Here is a 21,851-nt window from a genome sequence, read left to right as displayed (position 1 = left end):
TTGGTCTGCCCACCAACAACACTACATGAAAAATTTTAACCTTTCAAAACTTTTGCTTAAAACGTTGAAAAAAATTGTTTCTTTTGAGATTTTTATTTTTTTGTTTAAAATAAATTAATTTTTTTCGCGTTTTTAATTTCAAAACTTTTGCTTAAAACTTTGAAAAAAAAATTTCTTTTGAGATTTTTAATTTTTTGTTTAAAATTAATTAATTTTTTATTTTTTTTTACTATTTTATTCAAAATATGTGTTTAAGTTTTTATTAAAATTTTATTTTTTTTTGGTTTTTTTTTTATTATTTTTATTTTATTATTTTATTTTTTTTTTTAATTTTTATAAATATTTTTTTATTTTTTTTTTTATTTTTATTTTATTATTATTTTTTTTTTTTTTTAATTTTTTAAAATTTTTTTATTAATTTTTTTTTTTATTTTTATTTTTTATTTGTTTTTTTTTTAGCTTCTTTTAATTTTATTTTTCAATTATTTTCTAATACTTTGAGACATAACTTAATATAAATAGTATTCGTAAATACTAAATGCAACTCACAGTGAGTGCCCTACACACCGCATTAAAAACTCTTTGAACAGTCACACTAAATATCTGCATTGCGCATGCGTAACAACGGCTACTACAACGAATTGGCATTGAACACATTAAGTTGGAATGTCAAGTAGAAAAAAGCGACAGAAATATGCAAAAGCATACACAGCAGTATACAACAACAATGCAATGCAATGCAAAAAATAAAAAATGGCCCGAGTGACAAGCAGGTTAATGATTTCAGCATCTAAAAACAAAATTATAGCAACAACAAAAAATGGGAAAAAATAGTAGTTAAAGAAATAATTGCAAAAAATTACGCGCACATGCCACGCCACTTTTAATTTCCAGGCAATAAATAACAAGAACAACAAAGGTAAGAATAACAACAACAGCATAACAGCAGCAACAAGAGCACAACAGCTACAACAACAGAACAGTAGAGACGCAGTGAGCTCAAGAATTAACGCGACTTTGACGGCTTTTTTTTGCTGGCTTTTGATTGACGAATGGCGGTGCGCGACCGCTGTTGATTTGTAATGATTTGTTGGCTATTTAATTGACTACATTTGGCATTTCTTTCCTTTTTCTAGCGTTTTGATTAATCATTTGCTTTTTTATATTTTTTTTGTTGTGGTTTTCAAAGTTCCATAATTAAAGAGTTCTTATAGAAGTGTAAGAAAAGTGAAAGGAAATGCAAAAAAAAGAAGCTGAAGAAAGTCAGATACGTGTTTACGTATTTTTTATTAGTGTAGCAAAATATTGTAATACTGTTTTGGGACAGTATAAAAATAATAAACTCAAAATCTTTAATAAATAAAATTTTCAGATGATTTCATTAACCACAACTTTTCGATATAAATTTTTTCTATAGGACTCACAGTTTTGTCAGAAATCGAAATAAATCGGTTTTAATGCTTCAATATCCAGCCATGCCCTCTCCTTCCTCTTACCGAACTCAAATCGCTTGTAAATTATTTTTTCTTTCATTTTTGTTAGTTTATATTTCGTTTCATTTCAACGTTTCCCATTTTCAAAGATTTCTGCACCAGTCTTTTGGTAAAATTTCTTAAAAATTTCCAAAAAAGTAAATTCTAATAATTTTTTAAAGAATATAACACCAAATAGCAAAAATATTTGGACTATTTTTAAAGCATACCAGCATCAAGCGGCAGTCTTTATTGAGCACTGCGAAGTGAACTCTACTTGCTCCTTCTGCTATTACTTCATGGAGTATCTCAGGGGGTACAGCGTTGATTTTGACACGAATGTATGTATGCCTTCAGCCCATCAATCGTGCAAGCATAACGCGCATACACTTTGCTTTTCCAATAACACCATACAAATTTCTCAACTGAAGTCAAATCTAGTGATCCGATCGGCGCGTCAATGTTAAGTCCATAACATAACTTCAAACAACAACTTTGAGTCATCTAAATAGCATAATTTCGCTGCATAATGCCTCCAGACAATGTGATACAGCTCAAGTACTCCAATATATATCTATATACATATGTATATGTAGGTAGAACATCACTATATCGACGGTAAATGTATTCAATGCTGGCATGCCGACATAAAAAGAGATATTGCTTATACTCCTAAAAGTAGACAATCATAAAATTATATAGAAAGGCTACTAAAACAACTTTCATATTGTGGCTGTGTTCGAACTTTTAACAAAACTCTTAGACTTTCTAAGACGTATTCGTATACCATGAATACACTCTAATAAAGGGTATCAATAAGTGATAAATTATGAGTGACTTTGACGCCTAAAGGTAGGCAATAAAAAGTTTATATTTCAAAGTAATATAGAATTTAAATTTTCGTGTTGTTATGTTTTCGTACGCTTGGCTGTCTGCTTGAGCTATTTGTATTATTATCGGAGTTATATAGCCGAACTCGCTCGGCACATGAATATAACTACACTGTACAGCAACTTCATTATATGGAAACTATGATTTTCTTGTAACTTTGTTTATAATAACTTACTACTTATTGGTTAAACACACTCTTCCATTTTTCATTTTCGACAAAACCTTCCAAATCATTTAGTGCGTTAAAAAGATGAATCGGTACGTAACACCTCATCTCCACAAAAGTTCGTAGGTAACGTAGGTAATGCCTCAAGTATCTGCCAATTCTTCTTTAGCAGCCAAACTATCTTCATCGTTAATTGAATATGTCTGTTAAAGCATAAATATTGTTTACTAAACTTTTGTTTGACTATAAGCAAGTAAAGCTAGAACTCCGCGACTTTCTAGAACGTCGTTGAGGATATCTTCATCGGACGGGCTGCCGCAATATCAACACTGACTTGTATGTGTAACAGGCTTGTGGCTTGGTCCGTACTAACAACTGTTTTTTTATCAGCAATTATTTAGTTAGAAACAAAAATAAGATCACTTGTTTAAATATTTAATATACATAGAATATAAGCTTAGCCACTTTAAGTCAAACTAGTTTTCAATGCGAAAGTTCATTGCACTATAACGGCAGTGAGAACACTGTTGGGTTATGATATGCTTAAATATAATCTAATCTTTTAAATTTTGGGTCTGAACATGGTATAACACATAAATATTTGAATTGTCATTTTTAAATAGTTGGCAACGCTGTTCAAAAATACTTTCTATTGTCTTTCTTGAGCCCATGATACCCATATTATAATAATGCGCTCATGAATTTACGTATATTAATTTAAATTTTAAATATGTGGCAACTCCAAAAAAAATTTAAACCATAAGCTTTCATTAGCCATTTCATTTTGTTGCCACTTCGTAATATTTTGCTCATCTCAGCATTTGTATTGTGTTTAATTTTATATTAACAGGTGGCAACACTCTTCCAACAAATATTCTCAATTGTACACTTTTTAAACCCCATGATATCCGTATACATAATAATAATGCGCTCATGAATTTATTAATTTAAATTTTAAATTTGTGGCAACTCCAAAAAAATTAAACTATAAGCTCTAATTAGCCATTTCATTTTGTTACCCTGCCCTCCTTCTAATATTTTGCTTATCTCAGCATTTGTATTGTATTTAATTTTATTAAGAGATGGCAACACTCTTCAAAAAATATTTTCAACTTGCAGCTTTCTTAAATGTTTTCATTATCATTTTTTTTTTATCTTAATAATTTTATTGCATCAAAATTTCTAACTAGGTGGCAACCTTCCTAAAAAATTGTTCTAAACAAAAGCTGACGCAAAAATTTCAATTTTGATTTCCACATTGTTATAAACTCTTTAGTTAAAAATTTTTTTATACATTTAAATTTATTAACAGTTGGCAAACTTCCTACTAAATACCAATATTCTAAAGCTTCTGTATATATTACAATTGTGATTTCCACATTGTTATATGTATTTCGTTTAAAAAAAATAAATATTACATTGAAACTTTACAATTTAAACAGGTGGCAACCTTCTTTGAAAAATAGTTTTAAGCTAAAGCTTTCGTAAAGTTTTTAATTGTCATTTCATGTTGTAATTCCTTTAACTAAAAATATTTATTGCATTTAAATTTACTAACATGTGGCAACATTTATGTATATAAAAATATTTTTAAACTAAAACTGCAGAAAAAATTATAATTTTGATTTCCACATTATTATATTCCTTTATTTAAAACATTTTACTGCATTTCAAATTTGCTGTTAGGTGGCAACCTTGTTAAAAAAACATTTTTGAACTAAAGCTGCAGAAAAAATTTCTAGTTTGATATAGTCCTTTATTTAAAACATTTTACTGCATTTCAAATTTGCTGTTAGGTGGCAACCTTGGTAGAAAAACATTTTTGAACTAAAGCTGCAGAAAAATTTTCTATTTTGATTTCCAAATGTTTTAAACTCTTTAATTAAAAAACTTGATTATATTTAAACTTATTAACAGGTGGCAACATTGGCAAAAAAAATTTCAACATAAGATTTTCGCAAATATCTTCATATTTGCACTATTTTGCTTTAAGTTTTCAATTTATGTTTCTTTAAATTTTTCATACAGTTGGCAACTTGAAACTTTTTTTAATTTGCTTTTTTGCTTAATAAAATTTTCACCAACATGTAAAAAACTGCAAGAAAAAGTTTTATTTGCATAGTTTACTGAAAGCTAAACTATTTTCAGCGCCTGCAGCGCTAGTATTTGCTTTTCTGTTAGACATCACTGCAATGCCGTTATGCCGCTGTCAATGTTGACAGATGCGCTCGTTGGCGCTGCTGTTGACGTGCCGACTTTTATGTGTCACTTTTGCTAGCGTGCGGAAGCAGCCACGGCAAGCTAACCGGCGCCAGGCGATTTTTTTGTTGATTTCTTTCACATGTTGTTGCTTTGTTGTTGTAATAGTGGTAAATAGACGTTTGAAAAGTGGGTAAAGATGCGCTTAAACTCACTTTTCATTAGTCGTCAACGAGTTTTTTGTTTGTCATACCGATTTGCAGCTTCCAGCTTGCAGCATATGTGAGCAGTTTCTACCTCTACCCCTCTCTCTCTATCGCTTGCTCAGCTTTCCTGTCAATCGCTGTGATTTTCATGCTGCATTTTCACCGTTTTTTTCCACTAACTGCCCTCTTTCATTTACAAAGCGTGACTGGTAACATTTTAGTAATCATTATGACTACACCTGATTGTTGAGGAGACTATTTGCTGTTGTTGTTGATTGCCTTATTTACTTATTTTAGATATTTTTGTAATTTTTACTGCACTTTGCGAAAGAAAAAAACCGAAAAAGTTGCGCTCTAAGTGCTAAATGTTGTTGTTTTTTTTTGCCTTAGTTTTTGCTGCTTTTTTTTGTAATTTTTTCGCCGTTGCTTGATCGCTATTTGGTGGCAATTGTTGCATGTGCTGGCGTGTGGCGCATGTGGCATGCGGAAAAACTTGTTCTCCAACTACTGAATTAAGCATAGCTACTGAGAGACATACATGCATTCAAATGCATGTTTGTATGTATGTATGTATGTATGTATGTTTTTATGTATATATATATATGTCTATATATATATGTACATATGTATATGTGTCTCTTTGTATGGAATTAGCATGCTGTCATACATTTTACCGCTAACTGCTGCTACTTTTCGCGCTGCGCTCATGCGCATGCCCACATTGTTGCACTGTTGTTGTTGTTAGCATTTTTTAAAGGGCACACAAATGTTTGCATGCATGCACCCAATACCAGAAATCCAGTCACGCCAAGCAGACAACTTGCCGACCACTTTGTTGGCGACTGGTTTCACTTTTATTGCACCGCCTCGCAATGTCGTCTCAAATGCCACACACTCGGTGGCTGGTTGATGGTTGATGCTTGTCACCAGCAGGCATGCAACACGCTATGAATTGGCATTCAGTGACTATAGTCGTACAAGCACAACACCTGATCCACCTTCGTCGTCAACGAAGCGAGTGACACAAAAAAATGTTTACACTCGCACACTCTTATATACATATATCTATGTACATATGTAAATAGCTGAAGCGCGCCTTGAAAAGGTGTAGGAGGCTTGGTCGCAGCATTTTGTCGCTTGAGAAGCTTTCAGTTTTACTAATTTGCTATATATTATGTGCGGCTTATTTAGATATAAAAGATGTAAAAAAAATACTCAAGTAATTGCTCGAAAATTTACTACATTTGTATAATAACTTAAATCTCTATATGCATATTATTCCAAGAAATACATATTCAATACTTCCTTAAAAACAGTGGTTGCCATAAGGTTATTTGAGCCTTAAGTTAAGGTTTTTTATAGAAAATGAAAAGTCTACAAAGTCTCCACTAAGCATTATTGCACTTCCGCTAGCTCTAATTACTATGCAATTGTATTTTATTTCAGTTTCATAAAAGTCTACAAAGTCTCCACACCACTTCATTGCTTCAAATTGACGTAAATATTAGCCACATTCTTGATTTGAACCCACAGACTTAAAATCAAATAATGTAAAACTTTTGTTCAGTTTAAACAGCTGTAAAATGTCTACACACTTTTGAACAGATACAATTTCTTAACAACAGACCTCCTTGCTTAAATTTAACTTAGCAGTGAGCTACATCCTATCTAAAAAGATTCACAGTTATCGAAAATTGTCTAGATTTAATAGTTTACTGTTTTTCAACAGCTGTAAAATGTCTACACACTCATTAAATGCACAAATTTTATATCAAACAATATGTTAACGCTAGCGCGCTACTTAGCAGTGTAATTTGACTGCACTTTATTTCGCATTTAAATAGTCTACAAAGTCTCCAAAAGTTTTGAAGTGAAAATTTTTTTTTTTATTTTGAGTCATGTGTAACAGGAAATGCTCAAAATTCTTGATTTTGTGTATTAATTTAGTAGCGATAAGTCTAGACAGTGCTCATAAGAATTAAATTTAGATTAGTCAATGTGCTTTCTGCAAGTATAAAAATTTTAAATGCAGCTAGTTTAATTCAAAATTCGAAGTATATTTACATATGTCTGCAGCAGTTTATTATTATAATTATTAATTTTGTTTTTTTTTTTTGCTTTTGTCATATCAGTTATTTAATTTTTGTGCACATTTTTGCTTAATTCTTGTAAAAAATAGCAACTCTCCACAATTTCCAACATAAATATTTCATCTATTTTGCTCACAAACAACAGAAACATCTTTTATAAAATTCTACAAACTCTCCACTACTCTCCAAAAATGAAAAAATATGTGAATTTTTGCCCAATTTTTAAAAGCAGAAACTCTACAAAACTCTCCAAAGTCTCCACTGCTGTCCAAAAATAGAAGTTATGAAAAAACAACTTTCAGTTGTCTACACTACTCTCCAAAATATTTTTACTTGTGTACTTATATTGTATTTAATTTGTATGTATAAAAAGTTACGTACCCCACATCATCTAAATCCTTTAAATATTTCATATTTCGTGTATGCAATTATAGTTTTTATCAATAAATCAAACCAGGTGTTGCGCAAATGCAGGAGTCTACATACATGTGCAATCATTGCAACGCCCGAAAATGGTTTGCAACCAAAATATGCGCAGCACTTAAGTAAACCCCTAGCCTTTGTATAACCATTAGACGCTCGTTACTCCTTCGCTTTGGGTGGCTAATCTAGCCTTAAGTATCTGACTACGTTTTGGTTCATAAAGCAGCATTTAGCAACTGCTTACCGCTGCTACAAAGTAATCGAAGTAGCTTCGAACAAAAATGTTGCAACATTGCAATATTTCTCCTTTTCTTTCCACACTCGCTTTTGTTGTGGCAATTTGCACCGCCTGCTGTCACGGCTGACTTATGTACAGAATATACATACATATGTACATGCATACTGACAAAGTCCGCCGGCCGGGTCGTGCCGCCGTCGCCACCGCCAGCGGTCAATTAGCGTACTTTAGTTGACTGTCTCTTTGCCGCATAGTAATTGCGCCACCGCAAATCACTAATGTAGCATGCATAACAATATGTGCAGTTATGTAGATATGTGTACATAACATATTTTCGGCAACGATTTTGGCCCAAAAGTAACAAAATTGTGAGTTAAAAACACGAGCACGATTTTTTCCCTACTCAACACCTGAAGTTGACAGGTATGTGTGTGAGTGTGTGTGTAGCAAAAACATTTGGCAATACGATTATGCTGCTGCCAGCGCCTGGTATGCCGGAAAGTTGCATTCGATTATGCCGGCGATTAAGACCTTTTTAAAGCTGTGCAGGAAAAACTTTTAGCCAAAAGCAAAAACAAATTATTTATTGGTAGTTGTGTGGGATGCAAATGAGCGGGCCTTTACTTAATCACAATTCCTTTATACATATGTACATATGTATGTATGTATATAGTCCATAGAGGAAGTACGCAGCGAAAAAGGTGCTAATTCGCCTGACTAATTGTTGCAGATCTTTTATTTACGCGGAAAAGCGAAGTTAAGTAATTGAGACTAAAATGTGTATGAATCATTTAAGCAGTGAAAACAAGGCTGGATTACACGATTTAGCAAGGTTTTTGAAAGTCAGTATATACGAAAATGTAAATCTTTATAGATTTAAACATACATATGTACTATGTATAAAGTCAGAAAAATTTTTCATTTACTAATATATTTCATATATTCAAAATATTGTCTAAAATCTTATTTTTCATAGAAATTTCGAAAGTCTACAAACTCTTCAAAACGCTGTAATGCTTTTCGAAGTAAAGAAAACTTTAATTTTTTAACTCTCCGAAGCCTCAAAGGCTCAACTCATATTCTGTGGCGAAATTGGAAAGTCTACAAAGTTAACGAAATGTCCCTACACTTTTAAAAATAACGGAAATAAGTATTTCTTTATATTTTGGGTTTTTCTTTGTCTAAAGTCTACTAAATCTACAAAATTACACTTTAATTTCCATGTCTACAAAGTCTACACAAAAATTATTGTTTTCATATATTTTTATTTGTGAATTTGAAACATTTTGAAAGTCTCCGAAAACATATTTTAAAATTGAACTGTCCATTTTTTGTAAATTTTTATAAAAATAGCAACTCTCCAAAATCTCAACATAAATACATATGTATGTATTTGGCTCTCAAACAGCATAAAATATCTTCTATACAATTCTACAAACTCTCCACTACTCTCCAACAATAGAAAATATGTGAATTTTCCCAAATCTTTAAAAACTGTAACCCGATAAGAACTTAGCTCAAGCTTCCTTTAATCTTAGATGCCAGTACGTATTTTTACATATGTTTTTATTTTTGTGAATTTGAACATTTTTGAAAATTTCCAAAACATATTTTCAGATCAAACTGTCAACTTTTTCTGCAAGCTAAGTTATAAACAACTGTCTCAACTAATTTCATATCTATTATATATGTACATACATATATTATATGTATTTATGTAGTATGTAACCAACCAGTTTAGCCCACTATACGGACCTTAATTTCGCCAATAAAAGTGAGCACTTTCGAAACTCTAATGCAAATGAACCGTCATGATTAGGTGCAAATATTTGTCAGTCGCGAAAAAATTGTTTCACTTTTACATAACTTTTTGTAATTGTCAATATTTTTGCAGTTAACAACAACACACAGTAGGTACTTGAAGTCTTCACAACCTGCATATTCATGTTTATAACATAAACGACAAATGGACATATTATTACACTGTGAGTGGTTGTAAAAAATTTTGCAAGATGGGTAACAGGGCATGACTAATGCATTATGCGATGGCTGTGTCCACGATCATATATGTGAGGGCCTACGCCACACGTATGACAAGTGGCTACAGCCATTTCTTCGTATTAAAAATTGACCGCAGCGACAGGAAATTGAAGTTTGCTTTACCCTCTTTTTTATTCATTTCTGCATGCAAAAACATATGTATCTATAAGTAGTGAAAGTAACTGTTTCCATTTTTATAAATGTTCGGCTTTTGGGTGGCTGCATTATTGAAGCTATGCCGCATCTAAAGCAAATGTGCGCGCTTAAAACAATGACCATCCCGCCGGCTTTCAATGGAATGCCGGCAAAAAGATGGTTTGAGAAAACGCAAAAAATGATAGTCGTAAATAGCAGAAAGCGCGATAAAAATTATTTATATGTTTTTAAAGTAATTTGAAGAGTTTCCTGCAATATGTGATGGCCAAATGGGAATTGAGCGGAAAGTAGTGGAAAATTTGAATAGGCGAAAGTAAAATTACTTTGTAAAGAAAATGTTACACTGCAGATAAGGGCTTGTTTACACAGAAACCTTTTCCTCTCAATAAGAAAGCATATAAACATTATTATAATTAAAATCATAGTGCAAAAACTATTAAACAACATTGCAACATTTTAAATATTTTGGAGAGTAGTGTAGACTTTTGCATTTGCTACGAATGAATTTATTTGGGTAGTGTTATTAATAAGAGCGCACGCTGAGTACATGTGCGTAATTTTAGAAAATTTGGAGACTTTGTAGACTTTTTTATTAAAACTAAAAAAACATGAAGGTTTCATATTAGACACATTTGTAAACTTAATAAATTAACCAACTCATTTTTAGGTGTTTGTAGAGTTTTGAAAAATAATTTTTGTGCTAATAATACAAGCAATTATGTGCAAAATTAATGGTTTGCTGAGAGAAGCATATGTGCATAACACCATTAATAGCGCTAATTAGTAGATATAACTAATCTAGACAGTAGTGATGGATATAAACAACTAATCAAATGTTGCTCTAAAACGGTCATAAAATATTACAGATCAATATAAATCACAAGTGCTGTGACAATCACATACATACAGCACTAATTAGATGCAATTGTCATTCGATAATTAATAGCTTTACAACCAAATACGGTTGCAATAAATTGACATATTAACACTGCACATACCTAAGGTTTTCGCTTTAAGCGAACAACTGTTGCTATAAGCAACAACTTTCGCTTTCAAACTCAAGCACAAGACAAATAAAAAATCTAAAAATGCTTAACATTGTTTGATAAATTTCTGCACAAATATCTTTGAAAACTAGCAATTAATGAGCTGTAATAAAACGATTAATTAACGTAACAAACGGTGTTCTAATGACAGTGGGAGTAAATGGCAAATAACGACCACAGAATTATTGTTAGATATGACGTCACAGATTGTTGTTTGAGTGCGAGTAGGTTGTGGACTATGTGGTGTGTGTGAATGTTGAAACCTTGCAAAATTTCAATTTATTATTAGATTTTAAATTTTACTAGTGGAGAGTTTGATTGAAGTCTACAAATTAGCCAATCTGCAGAATTATTGAGTCACTCGGGAAAGTAATTATTTAAAACACAATTTTTTTTCATGCTACATTTAAAAATAGTTAACGGAAATAAAATAATATTATCTATGTATATAAAGCAATATGGTTTTGGAGACTTTTTCCATAATAGTGTTTAATAAGAGGTTTTCAAATTTTTATATTTTAAGATTTTTTCAAAAAGTTCAAATTTTTTTATTTCAAGTTGGCGGAGAGTTTGTAGACTGTTTTGTTTCTTTAAATTATTGTTTAGAAATATGTTTTCACAATGTTTTAAAGAGATTGTGTTTTATATTTGCAGGTGATGGAGAGTTTATAGACTTCTTTAATTTTGTTTTTTTTTTACTACAGAAAATGTATGAAAGGTTTGCACTTATCAAGGCGCTGCCAAGAACTTTAAATAATATATTTGAAGCTAATGGAGAGTTTTTAGACTATTTTTCTTATTTTGTTTTTTTTTTAACAAAGGAAAATGTACGAAAAGTTTTTGCTTATCAAGACGTTTTCAAAAACCTTAAATATTATATCTTAAGAGAGTTTGGAGACTTTTTTTATTATTTTGTTTTTTTTTAACTACGGAAAATGTATGAAAAGTTTCCACTTATCAAGACGTTTTCAAAAACCTTAAATATTATATTTTAAGCCAGTGGAGAGTTTGGAGACTTTTAATTTTTTTATCAATTATTGTGGAAAAGACTTGATACATGTTAGTATTGTACAAATATAGTTTTTTAATAGCATTGAAAACGAGTGTAGACTTTTGCAGAATATTTTTCAATTTTTTTAAATACAAATTCTATGTAGTAAATTCGCTAAGACCGTAGCATTCAGCACGTAAGAAGTTATAATATCTAAATGTGAGAACTAGTTTCTTGCTGTTGTTGTAAACTATTTCCATCGTTTCATAATCTATACACATTTATCTATAGCTAAAAATATCAATTAAAATGCATTAAGTTGTACCACTTAAGTATGTACATACATATGTAGCTGAAAGCCAGCACATATTTCATATATTCAAATGAAGCCGACGCTTAACGCCTCCACAAGGCAAGCCCACCTGTTGCATAAAATATTTATTTACGAGCACTGTATTGACACATGGTTTATACATATGTATGTACATGGCAATTGCATAACAACTCGTGCACTATTCTAACATTCTTACGTTCACGGCTACTCCTTCGACATTTACGTTCATAGATTTCTCATTCTTGAACTTTAATTTGCATAGACATTTATCTAAGTAGAAGAAGTAGCACCATTTGATGAAGCGTTTTGCTTCCACAATGGCGCGGTTTATTTGCTCCACTTGCAATTTATGCAATTGGTAAGAATGGTGCACTATTTATATGGGTATTGCCATTTAATTCCTTTCTTGTAAATATATATACATACACATGTACTTGCAACATTTACAATTGTTTATGTTTATTAGAATTGTTTCTTTAACTGCAATGCATTGGCACATTGACATTCAACTCGCGTGCAAAAAAAAAGGAAGAACCGGTTGCTGTCATGCCTTACTTGGGTTAACTTAGGCCACTAGAATAGTCATATATGTACATAGATATACACATTTACAGTTGAAGGCCACATCACTGCTGCTTAAGGCTGTAATATTGAGATTGCGCAGAGCTTTTTCGGCATATTTAATTGGGAAAATGTCCAAAATGAAAATATTCTTCACATATCAAAGAACAAAAATTAGTCATGAGCAAGAATTTTGTTGCACATGCATAAATTATTTTGGTAAAATGCCATATGAAACGCTAATTTTTTACTTATCCAAACCTAAACAAGCTTTTATACATTTTACTTTTTTGGAGACTTTTCCAAATTAATTTTTACTTATGCCAATGCACCTAAATAAGTAATTAATACATATTCAAGTTTAAAAATTAATTCTATGCATAGCTTATTGTAAGTATAGACTTTGGAGACTCTTGTAGCTTTATGTTAACTTATTTACATTCACACAATATATTTAGTTAACACTTAATTTAGCTAAAGAAACAATTTTACATGTAACTGAAAATGAGTGTAGAGTTTGGAGACTTTTTAAAAATCAGTTTTGATTTATTTCAATTCATTTAAAGCAATAGGCTAAAAATTTAAAAGTCCAGTTTAAATGTCATGGAGTTTGAGCATAGATTTTGGAGACTTTTAGTTAGTAATTTTTATTTATTTTAATTAAATTTAATGTATAACTTTAAGCTAATTAGGCTTAAGAGCCAATTTCATATGCAATGCGGTATGAATATAGATTTTGTAGACTTTTGAAAAATCAGTTATTTTGAAAAATTATTTTTTTTACTTATTTTAACTCACTTAGAAGTATAATTTGAGCTTCATTAAGTTGCATATTAATTTTAGAAGTAAATAATAATGAGTGTAGATTTTGTCGACTTTTAAAAAATCAATTATTTTTAGTTTTTACTTAAACGTGAAGAAAGCAAATAATTTTTTTTATTTATTCTTTATAATTTTATTAGTTTTTTCATTTTATTAGAGGAATAATATATGTAACTTGAATACATACATAAATATACTTATGTACATACATACATTTGTAGATATACATTCGTATAGTATCTTTGCTTTGTAATCATTTTGATTTTATTTCTTTGATTAATGCGCTTTACCGTTGAAATTTCATTATATTTATAGTCTATTATACTTCGCTAGTGTAGAGGTTGAAGATCTCAGAGGCTTTTAAAACCCTAGAATTTGGAGACTTTTTAACATAGTTTATTTTTAAACTAAAGGTTTACTTAAGTAGAAATATACGAATTAGTGCACTTTGGAGAGATCTTACTGTAGACTTTGTATACATTTTTTTGTGTATATTTTAATTTTAAACCGGAAGGCAATTATAAGTTCGTTACAATTTATACAATCTTGAATTAATTTGGAGACTTTCGATAAATTATTTATTGTAACGTTGGCAGCCTTTCAATCCAAACCAAAGCATCAAAGTAGAAACTGACAATTATGCTATATTCGGATAAAAAAGATTCAGCATTTGATAGCTCCATTTCTCATTTCGAATAACAATTTTCAAATTTTTTCAGCATTTTATAACTTCATTTCTCAAACTTCAATAAATTTCTAAAATCTAATAAACCCTTATTTTATTCCACAGACACTTCAGTCGTGTCCCATCAGCTGTGTCAACGAACCCGACACGCTCAGCGCCAACAACGACAGCCTACAGACGACGCCGGATAGCACACTGCAGAAGCCGTCCCAGCAGCAACGCAACAACGAGACGCACAACAATCATAATAATCATAATAATAACAACAACAATAACAACAATCACATAAGCAACAGTCACTTAACGAACAGCGCCACAAGTGACACATCATCAGCGTCCTTCCAGCAGCGTTTCGATTTCAATCGTTTGAAGGCGCGACTGCCCGAACTCAATTGTCTACACAGTTTGCAACGTTATTGGCAGCAGCAACAACAACAGCAATCACAACAACCACATAACGAGAATATCGACAGTGACATCTTAACCGGGTCACACAGAGATGAGTCCGGTGGTGGCAACAGCTCATATTACACCACCAACATATTAGGCTGCACCATCAGTTATCCATTCGGCAAGGAGCCAAAGTCGGACGGCGCCAAGGAGACGCCATTGCAAAAGTTCTATCGCCATCAGCAGCAGAAGAAAATGCCAGCATTTCGTGGTAGGCGCGGCTGGTGTGGGTGCTTTCAGGTGAGTGTGCCGCTAAAAGTGTTGCCTAATGCATTTACAACGTCCGTTCGTTGGGTTAACTAAACGATTGCCACTCAACGGCAGTCATTAAGGCTTGTGCAGCGAGGCGTATACGCAATCGTTGCGGTAATTGCCGAAGTGAGGCTTACGCGCACAGTCGTGTAAATGCAGCGAGAAGCATTATTTTTTATATCCGCGCAAAATTTTTTATTTAAGTAATTTTGATTTGTTCATTTAACGGTTCTTTACAATAAAACTTATTTTAATGAAAGTCTTTATATTCAAGATCCGGCTTTCACACCCATTCTTATAAAATCCAGTAGTGTTGCGAAACGATTGAAAACTGTTAGGAATCTGCAAAGTCGAACAACATCAAGACTGCAGAAACACTAATAAGAGAATAAGTCTTGATAAAACAGCAAAATATACCCTGAACCCCCAATTAAGTGTTATAACCTTTACCATTATGCTAGCCTATTTGTTTTATGCCAATTGCTTGTTCGTTTCACCACTCTCTAATTTTTTCACATTTTTCGTCAATCGATGGCACCTGCCATAATTTCCGTAATCATTACATCCATTACTTCTTTCGGTATCCATCTAACTTGCACCTCCATTACTCGTGCCTTCAAATTTGTTGCTACGAAGTACATTTTCTCTTAATGGGTGTTTAGTAAACTGGCGCGCGCTGCCAACTTGGAAAATCGTTCGAGTGTAACGAAAGTCATTGGTGCTCTTTTCCTTTCATTCAAAACCGAATAGATTGCGTTGGTAATGTTGCCTCAAATGCCGATGTTCACACAGCGCTGCGCTTTGCTAAAACTCTTAGCAAATTCTCGACAAATTAGAGCGTGAAAATATGCAACTTATTGCTTTTATTGTTGTTCGCATCGACATATGTATGTATGTATTTAGAATGTAAGCAAGTAATGCGTGCTGATAATTGGAAAACTCCTTGAAAGTTGCCTTCCAATTACTGTGGGTGAACCTTAATCATATTCCTTAATAGACCATTTTTCATATGAAGCGCGTTTTCAAGGCTCAGTTGTGCTAACGGTCATTATTTTTATCAGAAGAAAGTTTCTAGCCAGTGTCAAAATAATTTCAGAGGTTCTAGCCTCGCGTCTATAAAATATCTAGTGTTGTTTACCTATGTAACTATAAACATGGGTAAACGTTTTCAGACAAATTTTTGAAGAATGCTACGGAGTTGACAGTTCTTGACCAAACAAATCTGGATTTGTTCTCGTGAAGTAGTACCGACCAAGACAAATTTTTAGTGTTAGACTCTCCTTCACTCTTTCGCAGTAAATAACACTAATTATTTGATTGATCGAATGCCTTTTGGGCCAGCTCTAGCAAATGTGACCTACATCTTTCTAAAAATTTATTTAGTACAAAAAAATTAATTTTAAGGTCAGTGTTTTTTTATAATTCACCAAAGTTCTTTACTTTCGAGACCTGTACTTAGTATATAAAAATGATTTATTAATATGATGGTGCCGACTTTTTTTCTGTAAAATTTTAGAGTTAAAAAAATATTACTTGCAATAAAGCGGATTTTAGTTCTTTAAGTAATAATATCGATTATTAATCGATAATGAGAAACAACAATTTTTTCATTGCAAATTCATTTCATCAATTTATTTATAACAAAAAATATCGATTAAACATCGCTTTCTCATTGAATTTTCGATTTTTACATTCTGTGTTTAAAGAAATAACGATTATTTATCGACGAAGAGCAAAATAGTAGAACTATCGATTAGTTTACTGCTTCGATAAATATTCTCTATAAATCAATAAGAAATAATATCGATTATTAATCGATAATTATAAAAATTATATAAACAATTATTTCATCGCAAATTTCATGGATTGATTTATAATAATATCGATTATTAATCGATAATGAGAAAACTTGTTGAAACATTATTCTTTCATTGACATCTCGATTTTTTGATACATCATGATTAAAAAAACAACGGTTACTTATTGACCGTGTGAAGAATTGCAGAACCACCGATTATCGAGGCAATGGATAAATGTTCTCTATAACCTACATTAATATCTTAAGTAATACAGTTGAATAAATATCGATGATTTCAAAAAATATAATAATGGTTATTTCTTTATCATCAAAAAGTTCGATATTTATGATTATCGATATGTATTCAACTGTATTACTTATCGGATATTCATTATGAAATTTCTAACGTCATCGACTCTTCTGCTGCGATAATAAATACTGACGGACGAGGGAATCGAAATGCTAACACAATAACCGTTAAAAGCCACAGTTGAAGCACCTTCGATGACAGTTAATATCGCTTGTTCCTATGCTTGAAATATAAATGACGATTACTTGTCGATTATAAACAAAATTGTAACAGCTTCGACTCTTATACAACATTGATAAATGCTAGCAAAACATATTCACAATTTTTATGATTTAAAGAAATAGCGATTATTTATCGATAGTGTGAAAAATTGTAAATTCTCCGATTATTTTCGTGAGGTCTAAAGATAGGCGTGGCCTTACGCTACATTCATTAAATGCCTTAACTGAATAACTATCGATAGATTTCGAACATCGTGATTATTTTTTTTAAATCGATTATTTCTCGATAGCTTTCAGAAAAAAAGTAGTTCAACGAAACATTTAGGCACCGTGCAAGCTACATTTCGAAATAAAGAAGTTTTTTCATATTTCTTCACTCCAGTTCATTAAAATTTTATGGCACATTACCTTTCCATTTTACGTAGGTCCACTTTCAGTTTATCACCAACATTAAAGTTGAAAAAATTTCGAAAGTTTGTTTCAAAATTAAACGTCCAGTTTTTCAAACGATTTCTGCTATTTGATATCAAATTTCGCTAAAGTAACGGTAAAAACGATTAAGTAAACATTGCAAGGCCATACACACTTTCACACCGAAATTTGATGGCATAATATCTGTTTGCATTGGAAAACTTGCCGTGGGCACACTACGTCAGCAACTATAACGACTGCGAAAGTTGCAACAGCCGCTAAATTGCAATAACAATAACAGTCGACGCAATGAAAATTCGCAAACGATTGCTACTACATATTTTCCGCATACTATGTAGGTATGTACATATGTATGTAATGACAAAGCGGATCAAAAATGCATTAGCGGCTATGGCTACGGCTACTTGTTGCTCGGCGTGCAGTAAAAGTCTCCATATTATGGTTCGGTTACTTTCTAAGGTGTTGGCATAGTTATTGCTGCTTGATTTACCGTTATTTATTGAAATTTGTTGTAATTTTTCCTTTATTAGCTTATTTGGTGCGCTGATTTGGCCATTTGCACATAGTGCACGAATTAGCGAGACCGAATAATGGGTAGTGCAGAAACTATTACCGAAACATTTGAATGTTGTGGAATGTTAAATTGACAATATATTTGAAAGAGTTTGACAATAATACAATTAATTGGTGGACTAACTAGCGATTGACAAAATTAAGGCGGATTTTTAACGGCGGAGAGTTAATTTGACACTGTTAGGGATTTTGGAGACTTTTTGAAACTCAATTTAAATACCGAAAATGTAATGAATCATCATAACTATTTGAAAATATTAAAAGTAGAGTTAACAAAAAGTTTGGAGACTTTGGAGAGTTTGGGAAAAAAATAGTTTATCAACAAAATTATAACAAAAGCCAAAATAATTATAGACTAGCACGCGAAATAGTAACAATTTAACCAATAAGAGCTTTAGAGACTTTCGACAATTACATACAATTTTGATTTAACCCTACTTGTTTTAGTATAACCATGAATAATACTAAATAAAATAGTTTTCAAAAAAGTTGCGTCTATTATAAAGATAAGAAGAACCATTTAAAATAACTAAATTGGTTTTAAAGAAACTATCATTTATCTGCTATACGTCCGCCGCTATACGTCGAATGCTTGTTGTTAGCAAATCACAGTACGCACTAGTTGATGAATATTACTGCTGAAATGGAAAGTTTAAGAGTTTAACAAAGTTTTACCATATTCATATGTATGTACATTCATTAAAAAATATCGAATGATAACTTTTTGGTCTTGGACAGTTTGGAGACTTTTAAAATGACGAGAATTTATATATTTAAAATGTATAGAAAAGTGTAGATGTTAATATAAATAAAGTATTGTAAGTGGAGAGTTTGGAGACTTTTTAAAATAGAGCTTGGAGACTTTTAAAATGGCGAGAATTTATATATTTAAAATGTATAGAAAACGTAGATGTTAATATAAATAAATTTTTGTAAGTGGAGAGTTTGGAGACTTTTTATAATTTTCTTATACTTGTATCCTAGCAGTAAAACAGCGCCAACCAACATTATTAACTTCTATTTTATGCTTTTTAAAGCTGTGTAACGGTTTTCTTCTCATTCTCAGAAGTCTTAACAAATATTTATACTATTTGTTTTATTTACTTTCAGGATGACGAACCACCGGAGATTTGTGTGGTGGAAGGCGCTTTCACGCTACAAACACTCACACCCACACAACCAATGCCACCCGTGGACGAGTTGGATGCGAAATTTGCTGAACTCGTCGAAGAACTCGATCTGACGGCGCCCAATAAAGAGGCCATGCTCAATTTACCGCCACAAAAGAAATGGCAAATATACTGTTCACGCAAACAACCGATCGACACTACCGATGGTAACACCACATCAATCACACAACCACCCACAGCTGAGTACTACATTGAAAACCTAAAGACCTTAGTGCGTTATGTGAGTCTCAGCTTCGAAGATTCCAACAGTCATGAATATTATATACGTATCGAGGGTCATGGACCGTTTCTTGACGCGTTGAAAACGGCGTTACGCACATCGGCACACAGCTTTGTCTTGCGTTTTGTCGATCTGGATGGGTTGCCTTGTTTACTAAATCTGCTGCAGAAGATGGACATATGCGTCGTGAATAGTTTACTGCATACGAGAATTATTGGTTGCATCAAAGCGTTGATGAACAACTCGGTAAGTTTAGGTATCAACATCTGAAAAAACATATTTGAAGACCTGTCGTTTTTTGTCGTTCTAGACCGGACGCGCGCATGTACTGGCGCATCCCACTTCCATCGACACGATCGCACGTTCGCTGGTGGCGGACAATATCAAAACGAAAATTGCGGCATTGGAAATTCTGGGCGCTGTCTGTTTGGTGCCAGGCGGACATCGCAAAGTATTGCATGCTATGTTGAACTTTCAGGAATACGCGGCGGAGCGCGTGCGGTTTCAGGTGAGTTATGAGTTTAATGAAACAAAAGAAAAGATCTTTGATGGTTACGCCTTTTTTAGACCGTCATAAATGACCTGGATCGCACGAGGGGCACCTATAGCGACAATATCAATCTGCAAACCGCCATCATGTCATTTATCAACGCCGTGCTCAACTATGGACCCGGCCAAGAGAGTCTCGAGTTTCGTCTACACTTGCGTTATGAGTTTCTCATGCTCGGCATACAACCGGTCATCGATAAACTGCGCAAGCACGAGAACGAAACACTTGACAGGCATTTGGTAAGTACAAGTTGTGAGACTAACCAAAATTTCTGACACTCATTTTCTATGAACGAAACCACAGGATTTCTTCGAAATGGTGCGCGCCGAGGATGAAAAGGAGCTGGCGCGCAAGTTTAATCACGAACATGTGGATACGAAAAGCGCAACGGCTATGTTTGATTTGCTGCGTCGCAAATTGAGCCACTCGCCCGCGTATGCACATTTATTATCGCTGCTAGAGCACATGCTCTTGCTGCCATGTGAGTAAAACAACTCCCTTATTTCCTGCCACTTTCCTCAACTTCCGTCTCATTTACACAGATACTGGACCTTGTACACAGCACTGGCTGATGTTCGATCGCGTCGTGCAACAGATCGTCCTACAGTCAGAGGGGCGACCACAAAGCGATATCGATCCCGATGATCCCAATAAAGAGAAGCTATCCTCGCTAACACGGCGTGATCCCGATGTCGCGCCACTACAAATAAACGTTAGCGAAATCGTGCAATTGCTGGTGAAAGAAGAGGAACTGACACAGGCGCGCAAACGTGCCGACGAACTGGAGCGTGAAAATTTCGAAGTGCAATCGCGTCTCGCCAAAAAAGAACAAGAGCTGGATCAACGTCAACAGGAAAAGGAGGATTTGGAGACAAGTTTGGCGCGCATGCGTGAACGTCTGGAAAAGGAGTCGGCGAATCATTCGCAAGCCGTACAACGCGCACAGACCGCAGAAATGAAGGCAGAGGATCTGCAACATCGTCTCATGACCGAACAACAAGAGCGCACACGTCTCGAACGGCTAGTCACCGAAGGTAGCATACCGGACGACCAAAAGGTGGCCGGTCTTACCGGCTGCAATGGCGCCGTATCACCACCACCACCGCCGCCACCGATGAAGGCAATGCCACCACCACCGCCACCGATGGCTGCAGCGCCGCCGCCACCACCTCCTTGTCCCGGTGCACCACCACCACCCGCCATGGCGCCAACAATGGGTAAGTAAAAATAAAATTCCCATGACATTAACAGCACTCAATACGCATTTGATGTGTAGCGCCGCCACCACCTAAAACTGAGGTGCCCAAAAAGAATGTGCCACAACCTTCGAATCCGCTAAAGAGCTTCAATTGGTCCAAATTGCCCGATGCCAAGGTGCAAGGCACGGTCTGGAGTGAATTAGACGAGTCAAAATGGTACAATAACATGGAGTTGGAGTCGATAGATAAACTCTTCTCGGCATATCAAAAGAACGGCGTGGTTGTAAGTTCTTGTTTGGCCAGAATATTTATTTTATATTCATTTTGGTTTCATTT

General features: G+C 33.4%; 1 protein-coding gene across 2 annotated transcripts in view; it reads left to right on the top strand.

Annotated features, from left to right (window-relative positions):
* Window positions 1-21,851, top strand: part of LOC120773477 (disheveled-associated activator of morphogenesis 1) — a 63,187-nt gene that overhangs the window by 38,483 nt on the left and 2,853 nt on the right. For both annotated transcript variants that reach the window (XM_040102395.1, XM_040102396.1), the window contains exons 2-8: window positions 14,426-15,010; window positions 19,467-20,012; window positions 20,077-20,274; window positions 20,334-20,555; window positions 20,620-20,797; window positions 20,859-21,533; window positions 21,593-21,798. In XM_040102395.1, the coding sequence (XP_039958329.1) occupies window positions 14,426-15,010; window positions 19,467-20,012; window positions 20,077-20,274; window positions 20,334-20,555; window positions 20,620-20,797; window positions 20,859-21,533; window positions 21,593-21,798 (2,610 nt within the window). The remainder of the gene's footprint in view (window positions 1-14,425; window positions 15,011-19,466; window positions 20,013-20,076; window positions 20,275-20,333; window positions 20,556-20,619; window positions 20,798-20,858; window positions 21,534-21,592; window positions 21,799-21,851) is intronic.

This window comes from Bactrocera tryoni, chromosome 4 (assembly GCF_016617805.1).
Source record: "Bactrocera tryoni isolate S06 chromosome 4, CSIRO_BtryS06_freeze2, whole genome shotgun sequence".
Taxonomy (NCBI): Eukaryota; Metazoa; Arthropoda; class Insecta; order Diptera; family Tephritidae; genus Bactrocera; species Bactrocera tryoni.
This window is presented reverse-complemented; position numbering and strand designations above follow the sequence as displayed.